This window comes from Sarcophilus harrisii, chromosome 5, assembly GCF_902635505.1.
Source record: "Sarcophilus harrisii chromosome 5, mSarHar1.11, whole genome shotgun sequence".
In the NCBI taxonomy this organism is placed as follows: Eukaryota; Metazoa; Chordata; class Mammalia; order Dasyuromorphia; family Dasyuridae; genus Sarcophilus; species Sarcophilus harrisii.
Window position 1 is genome coordinate 169,754,365 of NC_045430.1, and position 15,032 is coordinate 169,769,396.

At 32.7% G+C, this 15,032-nt stretch overlaps 1 protein-coding gene across 13 annotated transcripts in view; it reads right to left on the bottom strand.

The window, feature by feature from the left end:
* CADPS2 (calcium dependent secretion activator 2) overlaps positions 1–15,032 on the bottom strand; it is a 678,697-nt gene that overhangs the window by 186,030 nt on the left and 477,635 nt on the right. For all 13 annotated transcript variants that reach the window (XM_031938931.1, XM_031938932.1, XM_031938929.1 and 10 more), the window contains exons 10-11: positions 9,061–9,169; positions 7,549–7,752 (exon numbers count right to left, since the gene is read on the bottom strand). In XM_031938931.1, the coding sequence (XP_031794791.1) occupies positions 7,549–7,752; positions 9,061–9,169 (313 nt within the window). The remainder of the gene's footprint in view (positions 1–7,548; positions 7,753–9,060; positions 9,170–15,032) is intronic.

Below are 15,032 nucleotides of genomic sequence, written 5' to 3' on the forward strand. Positions count from 1 at the left end.
CTTTGGAAATTCAGATATTACATTATTCTCAGTCATGTGATATGATCAGAACACAGATTTTTCAAATTCATAATTTTTGGTGGCTTTAAAGAAAAATTTGGGAGTTATAGTGCAATTTCCCAAATGCTTTGTTAATTTCTTATTCATCCAATTCTGAGCACACCTATTTGTTCAAGATGTATGTACAGTTTGTTGATAGAGAAGTTCTCTGGACCACCTAATTCAATTGCACATCCTAGAATAATAGGAATCTTTCATGTGGCTGATTTTTATGTAGTCTGAAATTTTTTGAGTGATTGTGCATATCATTTAGATGATTTTGTAATATTCCAGGGCTAGATACAATCAACAGAATATCACCACAAAACAGATACATTTCTATAACCTAATGTAAAGGGCATCTTTTATGATCATGGTAAAAATTTTTGGCAAGCATATACCCATCTGTTTTATGCCATGCTATTGTGATTTAGTTGTTTTCTGTCATGTCCAACTCTTTCTGTCTTTTTTTTTTTTTGGCAAAGATACTAGAGTGGTTTGTCATTTCTTTCTTTAGCTCATTTTATAGATAAGGACACTGAGGCAGGCAGGGTTAAGTGATTTACTCAAAGTAATACACTTAGCAAGTGTCTAAGACCAGACCTGAGCTTGTCATCCTAACTCCAGGCCCAACTCTATTCACTGCACCATCTACCTGATAGTAAAAATCAGAGAATATTTGAACAAATTTTATCTTGGTAATATCATTCAAAGAAACTTTTGTGATGCAAGATCACTGATTTAGAACTAGAATGGACTTAAAAGAAAATTTAATTTGACTCCATATTTTATAAATGAAGAAACTGGAGCCTGGAGAGATAAACTGCTTTGTCGAGGTCAAGCAGTTAAGTCAATGAAAGAAGAAAATTTGAATCCAAGGTCTAGCTCTCTCTCAAAAACTAATATTCCTTCCCCTGCACCATTTTGCTCAACATATAAATGGAGATCAGCTTGTTGGAAGAAGACTTTGAAGAGACTTTTTGCTCCACTGAATCAAAGGTCTTTGCATAGTCAACAAACAGAAATCATAGTTGGATTTTTTTAATATGCTGTATCCTTCAAATCAATTAGGTGAGTATTAGAAATCTGGTCTGCTGTAGGCTAGTGTTTGTCAAAATTTGTTTGCATTCTTCTCAGTCTTCATGCAATATTCTTATGTATTCTTAGATAACTTTTTTTTTTAAGTAATGTGTGCCTATAATTTTCTCCAATTATTCAGTGTTTTTCTCTTTCTCAGTTTTGTCCATAGAATACATTTAATAACCACTTACTTAACTGAATCAAATTCATATTATATAAGCCCAAAGGAAAGAGGATTCTGCTAGGAATTAAGACCAGGGGGATGATTAAGGAAACCAAGTCAGTATAAAGTGAGAGACAGTAAGTAGTAAATAGGGAAGAAGATATGAAAAATACATTTATATCCACTGTGAATTATCATCACTGTTAAGTTATATCACTGAGAAGACACAGCTGCTTGTACCATCATATATATTCCAAATATTGCCAGTGAATGCAGATATCCCAAAGAAGAGGTAGATGAAGTCATGCAGTAAGGAGGAAAAAAAAAAAGTAGCTAGAATGTTTTGCCTCAGCTGCCTATCCTTGCTTTTCTATTAGTTATTGAAGACTCTGATGCTTTGGAAGTTTCATTGACGAGATTTCTCTCTACTTTGACTACTTTGGCCTATGTATCGTTTCATAACGAGGTTAATTTTCAATATAACTTTAGGAAGGTGGTCACTATTCAATGTAAACAGTAAAAATTAATTTCTGTGTAAAGTGAGACGTTTTATTAATTCAGTTAGGAAAGCATCAAGAGGATTAGAATTACTATATATGCTTCAATATCCAAGTTCTTCAGTATGAAATAGATTTGTAATAGTAGTCTTGTTTTTCTAACCTGGGACCAGTGGCTGGCAAGGTATACGTCAGGATGACAGGAGATAGCCCAGGACACAATGGGAGACCTTGTCCTTTTTAAGCTAAGGTCCTTAAGTCTGAAGCTACACCCATTTAGTGATTAAGGCTAAGAAGTAATTAAGGCAAGGAATGCTTCTTTCATGCAATCCAAATAAATGAAGAAATGAATTGATAAATAAATAAATAAATCTGGGAGGAGGAGAATTCAGAATTTTTGGCCAAAATATAAATAACTGTTCTTCAGATTCAGTCTGAATCAATCTTGAGAATGACCAATTGGGGATTGGATTGAGACTTATTGTTAGCTAATCAATGAGAGTCAGAATGATTTTGATTTGAGGCTTGGCCCTTAAGAAAAAAATTAGCTAGTAGAGGATGAAGAGGAAAAAAAAATTTAAGAGCATTCTCGGGTAAGTATGATGCCCTATGTGAACAAAGGGAAGGAGGAGAAGGAAAGGAAAGAATAAGGGAAGGAAGAGGGAAGGAAAACAAAGTTATTATATTCTATTCATTTTTCTAGCCACTAGCCTATATTACCATGTTTTTCCATTCCTCCTTCCTTCCTTCCTTCCTTCTTTTCTTTTCTTTTCTTCCTTCTTTCTTTTTCTTCCTTCCTTTCCCCTTCTCTACCTCCCTCTCTTTTTTTAATTTCAGGAAATCAGAATAAATGAGGTAGAGACTCCTGCAATCTAGCAAAAAGTATAATGAAGTCAGATGGTTAGCAAAAAGTAATAATGAAATTGGATTGTAAGCAAAAAGCGTTTTTAAAAAAGCCTTAGTAAAACTTGTGCCATTATTTTCACAGAAGTGAGGGTATTCTGCCTTTATTTTTGTAGTTGCTTTGTAATTTCAGTCATGTTCAATTTCTCATCATCTCATTTGAGTTTTCTTGGCAAACATATTGGAATGAGTTGCCATTTTCTTCTCCGGGTCATTTTATAGATGAGGAAATTGAGATAATTAGGGTTAAATTACTTGCTTAGGTATACATAGTTAAGTAATGTTTGATGCTGGATTTGAATACATGATGACAAGTCTTACTGAATCCAAGCCCAGTGCCCTATTCACTATGTTACTGTCCCACCTTGCCTTCATAGAATTTTCTAGATGTCTGAATTTGAAAACATTATGTTTAATTACAGAGAGAAAGAGTTAACATCAACTCTAAAAGTACTACTATTTTGTGTGGGGAGCTGGTCCTTTAAAGTCAGTTTATATGAGCTAATTATGACTAGTTTAAGGACTATTGGAACATTCTCCTAAAGAGTTTTATTTGCTCTAAATTATTATATTGCCTAAGTCAGTCTTTTATCTTATAAACTGATTTTTCTACTCTCATGCCATTATAGAAAGAACATAGCACTGAAGTATTATTTTCCTGTTGTTAAAGTACTTTGACTATTCATTGAGACATTGAGTGGGAGAAAGGGCATTGGAGAAGAAAAGGAATCAATTTCTTTTCTGAAAAGCATCACCACCAAATCAGTCCCTGAATCTCAGAATAAAACCTTTAAAACACTAGGAAAGGAGTACACAACAGTGTCTGATGAAGAGATCATACAAAAATCTATTATTCCTGACTTTTGGTCTGCTTATTTTCTTTTTGGCAGCCAAAAAAACGTGTCTATCTACTACACATGGAGCCATTAATGTATATGTCTCTCTAGGTTTCATGCACTCCTTCAAAAATGCCAGGTTAGAAATTAAACCTATTTTATCTCCCTCCTTTTTATATCTTTCCCTTTCTGATAATCTCCCAAGTGACTTTGAATGATGTGATCCGTGGAATCCCAACACCATCATGATAGGAGCTGAATTCTGATTGGCTCTCACCGGCCATTGCTTCCCCTGATAGTTAGAAATGGCTTTGTAGCATCATTGATAATACACTTTTCCCATACCATTTCCAATATTACACCCCTTTTCCCTACCATCAGATAGTCTCAGAGGTATTATATGGATTGCTTTGCAAAATGAAGGCTGGGAGGTTTTCTCATGTCAACTGATGACTTCTTGTTAGGAGTTCATCATCTATTAAAATTTACTGAACACCAAGAAGGTACGTAGCCCTGCCTCAAAAATCATACAAGGATGGTGTAAGGCTTCTCATTAAGCAGGTAACAGAAGGAGTTAAATTGTCTTGCTGTAAGTATTTAAACAACCACAGGTAAGACTACTCACTATTATTTCAAATGAGAGGCAGCATGGTAGAGACCAGATTTTGAGCTATGGAGATCTGGGGTTCAAAACCAACTACAGACACATACTATTTATGTGACAATGGGGAGGTTGCTTAATTTCAGTTCTCCCTTTTGAACTGTTATCAAACTGTTGAAAACTAAGTTAAAAGTGACTTGCAAATCTCCTTTAGAGGAGGAAATTATCCTACTGTAGTCCTGCACAAGATGAGACTCACTGATCTGTTCTCCTTAAATTTCATCTATTATAATGGACAAAGTCCTCTAATTTCTTCTTTTTCGTATAGTTTCTATCATTCTAATCCTTTCCTATCATTTCCTTTTTATTATTTAGCTGCTTCATTAATTAGCTATTCAATACACCCACACCCACACCACACCCACACAGCTTTTATTTGTCCAACTATTCAATTTTTGGTCTTGTTGACATGGCTTAATGATGGTAATTTCTTCAATGTCATTCTTTGTGTCCAATCTTTCTCTCTCTTCTTCTGAGACACTGTTCTTCAGAATTTTTTTTTAAGGAATCTTTAAACCAAGCCAACTTAAACTATATTTGAAGAACATCTAACACTCAATAGATGTTAATATGGCAACTAAGAGGAAGAGTAGGAATTCATTGATGTCGGGTCTCATGAAAAAGACATATACATATGTGATCAGAGAGAGAGAAGGGAGGGAAAAAGGAAGAGAGGGATAGAAGCAGGGAGGAAGGAAGGAGGAAGGAATATGATAAATTGGGACCAGTGAGTTATATTCAATTCATTAATTAGGACTCATAAAATAAGGGATTTAAAAACACAAATGTTTAAGAAATTAGAAATTAGAAAACTTTATTTTTGAAGGGATTATTCAAACTGATTTTTGATTTTATTGACAAAAATATCTTCAGTGATGCATTTTGGAACCTTTCTGTAGAGGCCAGAACTCTGAAGAAGTATATTGAAACAAGGATACTTACAACAAGGTGTTAACTCAGTGTGATTGATGAGATGATGGTTTTCTAGTTCACGTATATATATTTAGTACTTAGTATAGTGATGTAATGGTTCTCTAGTTAACACATACTCAATATGCTGTAATGATGTAATTGCAATATGGTATTTAAGGGCTGGGAGAATTGGGGACACAGTGAGTCAGAGTGAACAGACTGTGAAGGAGACAATAAAGACTTTAGACTCTATTCCTGACCATCTTCCTCTTCGTGACTATCCTGCTGAGCCTAAGGCCCATCTGGAGGATCTCCAGAAAGCTCAGACATTACACCTTTCTATGTGGTGCATCTTACACAATGAGGGCACTGTTAATAAGTTCTTCCTTCTATTGTGGGGATATCTACAAAATTTGTGGGCTATTGTTCAGTTTTTTCTTTCTCTTGACAAGGAAGAAAAGAACTGTTTACATTATAATTTGTTGGTATGATATGCATATCCTCTCAGAAACCTAGCGTAATCAAGGGCTATAGAGGGAGTCTAACTAAATATCATGGCCAATGCAAGAATTTGTTGCATAAATAAATGTGTGTGTGTATATGTATATATATATATATATATAGTGTGTGTGTGTGTGTGTGTGTGTGTGTATATATACACACACACACACACACACACATACATACACATATACATATTCTATGTGTATATGTGTATACACATATATAAATATGTATATGTATGTACATATACACATACCATTTTTGTTTTTCTTTCTTATTTAGAAAGAAAAAAGTTTGGTTTTTTTCCTTGTTTTATCTCTTATAATTACATACTTATGTTTACTTATTTGTATTTATAACTCTTGGATTTGCATTTCAAAGCTTTTCAACTTTGGTCTTTTCATTAGAAATTCTTGGAAATCGTCTATTTCATCAAAAACCTTTTTTTTCTTCTGTAGCATTATTTTCAATTTTTCTAGTTGTTATCCTTAATTATAAGCATATGTATTATAATTACATATTTTATTATATATTTATATATGTAATTATAAGTATATACATATATATATATATGTATGTATATATGTATGTGTATACCCTCCTTTCTGTTCTGAAATATAATATCCCAGGCTCTCTGTTTCTTTATAGTAATAGGTGCCAAATCATGTATGGTTATGCATATGACTCCTTGGTACATGAATTCTTTCTTTCTTGTTGTTTCCAATATATTTTTTCCTTTGATCTCTGGAAGTTCTGGATTTAGGCTATAATTTTTCAGGGAGTTTTTATTTTTTTCTTCCTTCCTCCCTCCTTTCTCTCTCTCTAATCACATATGCATATGTTTTTTTCATGAGACCCAACATCAGTGAATTCCTACTCTTCCTCTTAGTTGCCATATTAACATCTATTGACAGCTAAATGTTCTTCAAATATAGTTTAAGTTGGCTTCGTTTAAAGCTTCCTAAAAAAATGATTCCCAAGAACAGTGTCTCAGATGAAGAGAGAGATTCCTTTATCGAGGAAAGGAAATGAAGAAGGCCAAAGATATACTCACTTGGGTAAAGAATATTTAAGAGAGCATGAAAATTAAAGAAAACATATGAGGAGGGGGAGAAACAATAGCCTAGAGGCAGGATGAACCATCACAGTTGTTCTAGGAAAACACAGCAAGTCTTTGAAGACACTTGAGAAGTCCAGCATGACTGAAAATGATGAGACTTTTCTAAAATTTAAGTTTTGCTCAAAAATGTTCCCAATTAATTGATATTTATGTTTTTTGTTACTTATTATAATAATATGTAAAATCCAAGTATCCAGTTCTTGGAGATGTATAGAAAAATACAGTAACATAGAAATGACTACTAAACAACAAAAGTATTTAAAAAATTGGTATTACTATAATGATTTAGGGCTCATGAAACATTTAAAAAATAGCTGGCATGATAACACAATTATTTGATTATATAATAATGCTAAAACATCTTAGGAAAAAAAGAAATCTTTCTATGTTAAAGCCCACATACGTAATAATTCAAAGTATAATTAAAACTCTTAGAATTTTTGGCATGAATTATCCAATTGCTACCTGGTTTTGCATCATTTTTCCATACTCCATTTTCCATAATGAATCATTTTGTCTTTGAAATTATGAAGAATTAAAATGAATATCACCTTGACAATTTCTCAAGAATTTTGTGACACACCCTTGAAATTACTGGAGACACCCTGGTGTGTTGCTGAATTAAGGTTGGGAAGCATTAGTCTAGGATTTATGTAAAAAAAGTAGATAATTGGTTGAATGTGTATTAAAATGAACTATTTTTATTTAATTAGGAATCCGTTTAACTGCAAAACTGTGTAAACTATAAAACTGTACAAATTTACATTAGACAATTTTATATCATATTAAGCTTATTAATTGATAATCAAATTATTTTTTAAAAAATAACTTACAAAGCTGAGCAGCATCTGCATGGATAGTTCCTCCTTTGGGATTCAGCTTCTGGGTTTGAGTTGCAGGAATAGGTTTATACGACTGACCTGTTGCCCTATACATAGCCTGGACCCATAATATCCTATCTTGGTCATCATCGCTGGCAAATATTACAGTATCTCCTTCTTTAACAGCATTAAAGAACATGTGGCCACCCTGAAGTCCTGCAGAAATAGGTATAAACATTATTAAAATAAAACTATTTTTAAAATGTGTAAAATTAAAAGATTTTTATCCCCTTTATTAAATTCCCCATTAGAAAATTACTAGTAACTGATGCAAAGTTGTATGAGTAGCTTAGCATTTATAATGGTTATCGATAAGATCTATAAAGAAAGGCATGAAAGGAAAATAAAGAAAAGTTTCATTAACCATATCACCTAAAAATAACTTGGAGAAATTGACTCCTTATGGGCAGTGACTACTTGTAGACATACATTTATTTTCCTACTGAAATGTATTTCATAGATTGGATTTCTTGAAATATTTCTTATTAGAGAAGAGAATCTCACTCTTTGGAATATTTGTCATTCTATTTGCAGGTGAAACACATGCATTTAAAAGAAGAAAGTGTCTTTTTATTATTGGGATCTTTTTTGTTCTGCCCATAGAAGTCAAAACTGGTAGGGAAGATAAAGAACTGAACATGTTCTATTAATTCAGTCAACTAACAAAATAGGCTTTTTTTTTTCTCTCTAATGTTTGATATTAACTTCCAAATGAGTCCAAAAGATATGATTTATGGTGTTTTAAAAGAGGAAAGATTATCCCTCCTTCTAATAGTCTGTCTTTCCACTAATCAAAAATACCAATACTGTTAGTAAGAACTGCTCAACCACAGTAACTTACTTTTATTAGTTATTAATTCAATAAGCATGTTTTGCTTAAAATTTCACTTAAAATTTCACATGGTTGTGACCTGATTCTTACTGGTGGAAGGATGATAAGATTTGAGGCTAAAAAAAGACCTAACAAGTTACTTAGATCAAACTCTTTTGTTTTACACAGGAGAAAACCAAGGCTGATTAGCAAGAGTTGTCAATTATTAAGTAACAGAACTGGGCTTTGTCCCCAGATTCTCTGATTTAATGCAGGAAAAGGCTGAGGAGAGTCCCTGTCATTAAGCTTATTTCTGGGAGGTTATTTCCTGTACTCCACCCTAAGCTACTTGAGAATTTTTGGATTTTAGAGAGAAAGAAACTTGCTTATTTTCCAGAAATTTTTTTTGGGGGGTCAGTCACTCAAGACATCTGGGAACTCATAACGAACTAACCTGTTCCTCTTAAAATTCAAAGGAAACAACTATCATAAAATGATACTTAGAGTAAACTTATTTGGGAAAATAAAGGACAATTAAAGTAGTCACCATTTAGAAAGCTTAAATAATCTTTTAATAATGTACAGAATGAAGGGAATTATACACTTAAGATACATATGGTAGTGGGGGAAAAAGTATAAATGGAAAAAGTTACCTGAGTGTGGATCCGTGTAGTCCACAGTGTATCCTTCAAGTTGCATTAACTCCTGTGGTTCAGACTTCTTTTCTCTATAACTGCACATAGCAAAGGTGTACTGGCTGACCTGTTCAAGAAAAGCATTTGTGGATGTGTTGCAACGTATCTATCAAATTCACCTCTCCTGATTAAACAAAGGTAATTACCCTAAGGCTGGCTAGATGGAACAGAGGATAACATACAGGATTTGGGAGCAGAAAGACTCATATTTGTAAATTCAAATCTGGCCCCAGATACTTAGTCTGAATCTAGGCAAGTCACTTAACCCTTTTTGCCTCAGTTTCCTCATCTATAAAATGAGATGGAGAAGGAACTGGCCAACCACTCTAGTATCTTTGCCAAGAAAACCTCCAAGAGTAAGTCAGATATGAACAAAATGGCATAGCAAGAACACTTTGAAACTGCAACATGTAATGCATATGCATGTAATGCCTATATTAAATGTCATTCTTCACACTTGACCTTTAGGCATTACAATACTATGAAAACAGAATTATAGATATTATCTACTCCAGAATATAGTGCTAGAGGTCTTGTTTCCATAAATACTTTCTAAAACTATACTTCAAAATGGATTTGCAAAGCATCAAGAAATTTTGTTATTTATTATTTCTCTTTAACTTTTTATGCTTAAAAACTATGTGCCCAGACACTGTCAAGCACTTTAAAATAATATCTCATATGATCTCACAACAACCCTGGAGGGTAGATGCTATATTATTCCCTTTTTAAAGCTAAGAAAATTGAGAAAGTGTTAAGGGACTTGCACAGTTTCACCTAGCTAATAAATGTCTGAAATTGGATTTGGATTTGGTTCTTCCCAATTCTCGTTGAGTTTCCCTAACATATCTAACATGTTATGTCCACAGCCTAGAATGTTGCTCTTCTTTCATTCTAGTAGAGGATCAATGATATCATGAGGGTGATATCGTCACTTGTAAGTGAACTGGGTTTAAGTGAGACAGAGTGGCAAAAAGTTGTCAGCCTTACTCTTTTGGGAGTCTAAAGACAAGGTACAAGTCAAGATGACTAGGGCAGAACTAAAGGTTATCAAAGGAAACCAGCTTTGTATCTAAAGTGAAGTAAAACAAACTTTGTGCTAGAAAAGCCAAGGATTAGCTTAACTCCTTTCATTAGAATATTCTACCCTCATTTGAAGACTTTTAATGAGGTTTAGCAAAAGGAATTTATTTTATCAGGATCTATGTTCTGATTTTTGGTTCAGAAAATGTGGCTTCCCAACCTGTGGAGAAATAGGACAAGCTTTGTGGAAGTCTTTTTGGGGATTTTGGAGTGTTTTTGTCCTAACTTTCAATTAACTCTCAATTAATTTCTGGACCGAAGATCAGTTTAGAAATATTTTTAAAAGAAATGTACTAAAAAGATGAATTTATATGAATTTTGACTATTAGATAAGAAGGGGATTACTGATTTGAAGAATCCACAAATGCTTTTATTGCCCCAAGGAACTGAGAATCTAATCATATTTTTTGTTTATATTATATTATGACATATTATATTTCATGATTTTGACCTTCCTTCCTTACCCCAGGCCTGATAAAATTAAGAGATTAAAAGATATTACCTTATAAAATAAACCCATACAAACAAAACCCATCAGCAAGAGATAGAAAGAGAAATTTCATTTAAAATAACAATAGGCAAAAATAAAATATTTGGGCTACCTGCCAAGATAAACACAATAACTATATGAATACAATTTAAAAACTTTTTTTCACACAAATAAAGTCAGATCTAAATAATTGGAAAAATATTAGGTGCTCATAGGTAGGCTGAGCAAATATAACAGAAATGGCAATTCTACCTAATTTAGTCTACTTGTTCAATGCCATACCAATCAAACTGCCAAAAAAAATAACAAAATTCATCTGGAAGAACAGAAGGTCAAGAATATCAAGGGAATTAGTAAAAAATGCAAAGGATGGTGGTCTGATGGTAACACATCTAAAACAGCAGTCATCAGAATCATCTGGTACTGGCTAAGAAATAGTGTTGGATCAGTGGAATAGATTAAGTACACATGATACAATAACCCATGACTAAAGTAATCTACTATTTGATAAACCCAAAGACTACAGCTTCTGGGATAAGAACTCACTATTTGACAAAAAATGCTGGGAAAACTGAAAAATAATCATCATAGACTTGCATCTCACACCTCATATCAAAATAAAGTCAAAATGGATACAAGATTTAGATGTAAAAGGTGATACTACAAGCAAAGTATGATAGCAAGGAATAAGTTATCTATCAGATCTTTGAGAAGGGAAGAATTTATGGACAAAGAAGAACTAGAGAACATTATGAAATGTAAAATAGATAACTTTGATTACATTAAATTAAAAAGGGTTTGCACAAATAAAATCAATGCAGTCAAGATTAGAAAGGAAAGCTGGTGAATATATATATATATACATATATATATATATATATATATGTATATATATATTGCAACTAGTTTTTCTGATAAAGGCCTCATTTCTAAAATATATAGAGGGTTGACTCAAATTTAAAGAAATACTCGTCATTCCTCAGTTGGATAAAAGGTCAAAGGATATGAACAGACAATATTCAGATGAAGAAAATAAAGCCATCTATAGTCATATTTTAAAAATGCTATAAATCACTGTTGATTAGAGAAATGCAAATTAAAACAACTCTGAGGTACCACCTCACATTTATTAGATTGGCTAAAATAAGACAAAAAATGTATGGAGGGGATGTAGGAAAACTGGGGTACTTTGGTAGAATTGTGAAATAATCCAACTGAAGAGCAATTTGGACCATGTCCAAAGGACTTTAAAAATTGCATACCCTTGGCAGGGTATGCAGGGCCATACTTCTGGGTCTGTATCCCAAAGAGATCATAAAAAAGGGAAAAGAACCCACATGTGCAAAAACATTTGTAGCAGCTCTTTTGGTGGTGGCAAAGAATTAAAAAAAAATTAGTAGATGTAGAGGGCTGAAACTATTGGGTTGATGCACTGTGGTCAGGACTGCTGAGCGCTTGAGGCTAACTACTGATTGGACAATACTCTATGGGCATATGCTTAGAAAATGGTCCTTTCCTCTATCCTGTGCTGGCTCAATGATTGGTGGTGTATAGAGGATTGTAGGAGGGAGTGGGGGGGGGGGGCGGAGTAAGACCAGGGAGGGTCACACTCTTGGCGGTAGACAAGGGAGAAGGCAGTTGCGGCAATTCTGCTTCCATTCTGTTCAATCCTGTGTCTAAGGACCAAGAATAAAGAATGAGGACTTTTGCTTATCCTGACTCCGGCTGATTCTGGGGTGTCCTGGGTACTAGCACAGTCGCTAGACCCATCAACTGGGGAATAGTTAAATAAGTTATGGTATATGAAAATAATGGAATATTATTGTTTCATAAAAACGATGAACAGGGTGATTTTTGGAAAGACTTGGAAAGATTTACATAAACTGATGCTGAAAGAAATAAGCAGAACAAAGAAATCATTGTACACAACAACAGCAAGATTATATGATGATCAAATATGATAGACTTGGTTCTTCTCAGCAGTTCAGAGATTCAATGCAATCCCAATAAACTTTGGATGGAAAACGCCCTCTGCATCCAGAGAGAGAACTATGGCAACTGAATTAATATCTAATGTTCATTTTTTTTCTTATTTTATAAGAAAAACATGATGTTTTCCCTTTTGTTCTGATTTTTCTTTCCTAAGATGATTCATAAGGACATATGTAAAAAAAATAAATGTACATGTATAATCAAAAATATTGTTTTACATGTTTTTATAAAAAAATAAAAAGACAAATATTTCATGGCTTCCCCCCTATCCTTCATGTTTTGACAATAGAAGAATTCCATCTCTTCTTCTATATCTTGCACAATAACTTAAAAGTGCCTCCCATATTAAGCTCCCCATATTTGGTTTTCCAGTAGTCCTTGAAGGAATTAAGTTAGTGAAAATAGAATCAAAAAGCAGTCAAGAGACTTGTGTGGACATATTATTTTCATTTTTTGTTGTTGTTTCTTTGCTTTTATTGTCTTTCTCATTTTTTTCCTTTTGATCTGATTTTTCTTGTGCAGTATGACAACTGTGGAAATATGCACAGAAGAATTATACATATATTTGATTGCTTGTTGTCTAGAGGAGGGGTGGGGAAAGGGGAGGAGAAAAATTTGGAATACAAGGTTTTGCAAGGGTGAATGTTCAAAACTATCTTTACATATATTTTGATAATAAAAAAAGCTATTATTTAAAAAAAATAATGTAGATGAAAAGTAAAGGTATAACAGCTGAGAGAGAGAGAGAGAGAGAGAAAGAGAGAGAGAGAGAGAAAGAGAGAGAGAGAGAGACTTGTGTGTACCTGATGCTTTAAAAGAATAAAAATGGAAATATTCAGATTTTTTAGAATGTAAAGAGTGGAGAGAATGTTAGAATTATAACCAGAAGGGCTGTTCTTAAATTGTTGATCTGCCATTTCTTGCTCAGTGACAAAACATTGAAGCCCATTTTCTGCATATGCAAAATGGGGATTTTACTACTACTAGTAACTACTAGTTACTACTAACATTACCGATTTGGAAAATGTACAATATGTATATTAAATATTTGTATAATTCATAGAGGACATAAATGGCAGATTTTCAGATGACATGAAACTCTGAGAGATCAGGGTAGAAGTAGAAAGATGAACTGAACTGAGTAAAGTATTTTAAAAACTAGATTTTACTGATCTTTGTTGTTTTTATATTGACTAAATTTTCTCCATATTCCTTTCCCCTCTACTAGAGAGCCATTCCTTAAAACCATTTTTTTAAATGAGAAAAAATCATTTAGCAAAATCAATCCATGAAAAAATCTGATATATACAATATTCCACATATGCAGAGCCTAATCCTTGTAAAAGAGGTATCTTCTCAAACCTTTTCTTTGTGATCAAACATTTAAAAATAATTTTTCAATATTCCATTTTGATTGTTTCATTCTTTGTATTTAATTTTTGTAGGTATATGTGAATATATTTATATATACATATACATGTATATGCACACATATATATGTATTTGACTTTACATACTTCATTTTGTATCAGATTATGAAAATATTTCCATACTTCTCTATTTAAAATTTACATAACTTCTTATAGCACAGTAATATTTCATTATATCCATGTACTATTATTTGTCTAGCCATTCCCTAATTTGTAGGCATTTACTTTGTTTTCAGTTCTTTATTGACATGAAAAATGCTTTCCTTCTTTTCTTCCTTTCTACCTCAGAAAACTTTTCTACCTTATTGTAAGTCTTAAGTAAAAAATAAATATAATTTGTTGAATATAACATAAAGCAGAGGTTAGCCACCTTTCCAACTCTAAGATCCTATGATTCTCTCTTTCGTTTTCTTTGAAGTATCTGCAGGCCTTACACAATCTGATTCTAAATCATTTTGTAAGATTAATTTTATATTAATTTTATTGTTTATTAGTAATTATTTTATTATTATTACTTTTTTATAAACTAGATTCTATTCAAACTGAATATTCTTTCTCAAACTCATCATCCCATTTTTTTGTCTTTGTTTTTAGTCTTTGTACTGACTGATTTTTCTTAAAAAATTAAATATAAAATAGGAAAAGAAAAACAAATCGCCAGGTATACACCCAAACATAAGAGACAATTTAAAATATAAAGCAATAAATTTCCATTTCAAGAAAGTCTATATAATAAATACTACACATTGTGTTCAGAGTTGTCCATCTTTTATTTACTTCCTTGTAGGTTTTCTTTTGTTCTCTGATATGTACTTTATTTGTTACTTTTTTCCTTTCCTATTCTCCCAATATAATACATACCTATATATCCACACATAAATATCTATAATTGTATACATCTATACAAATATATATTCATATGATGCAAGACTATA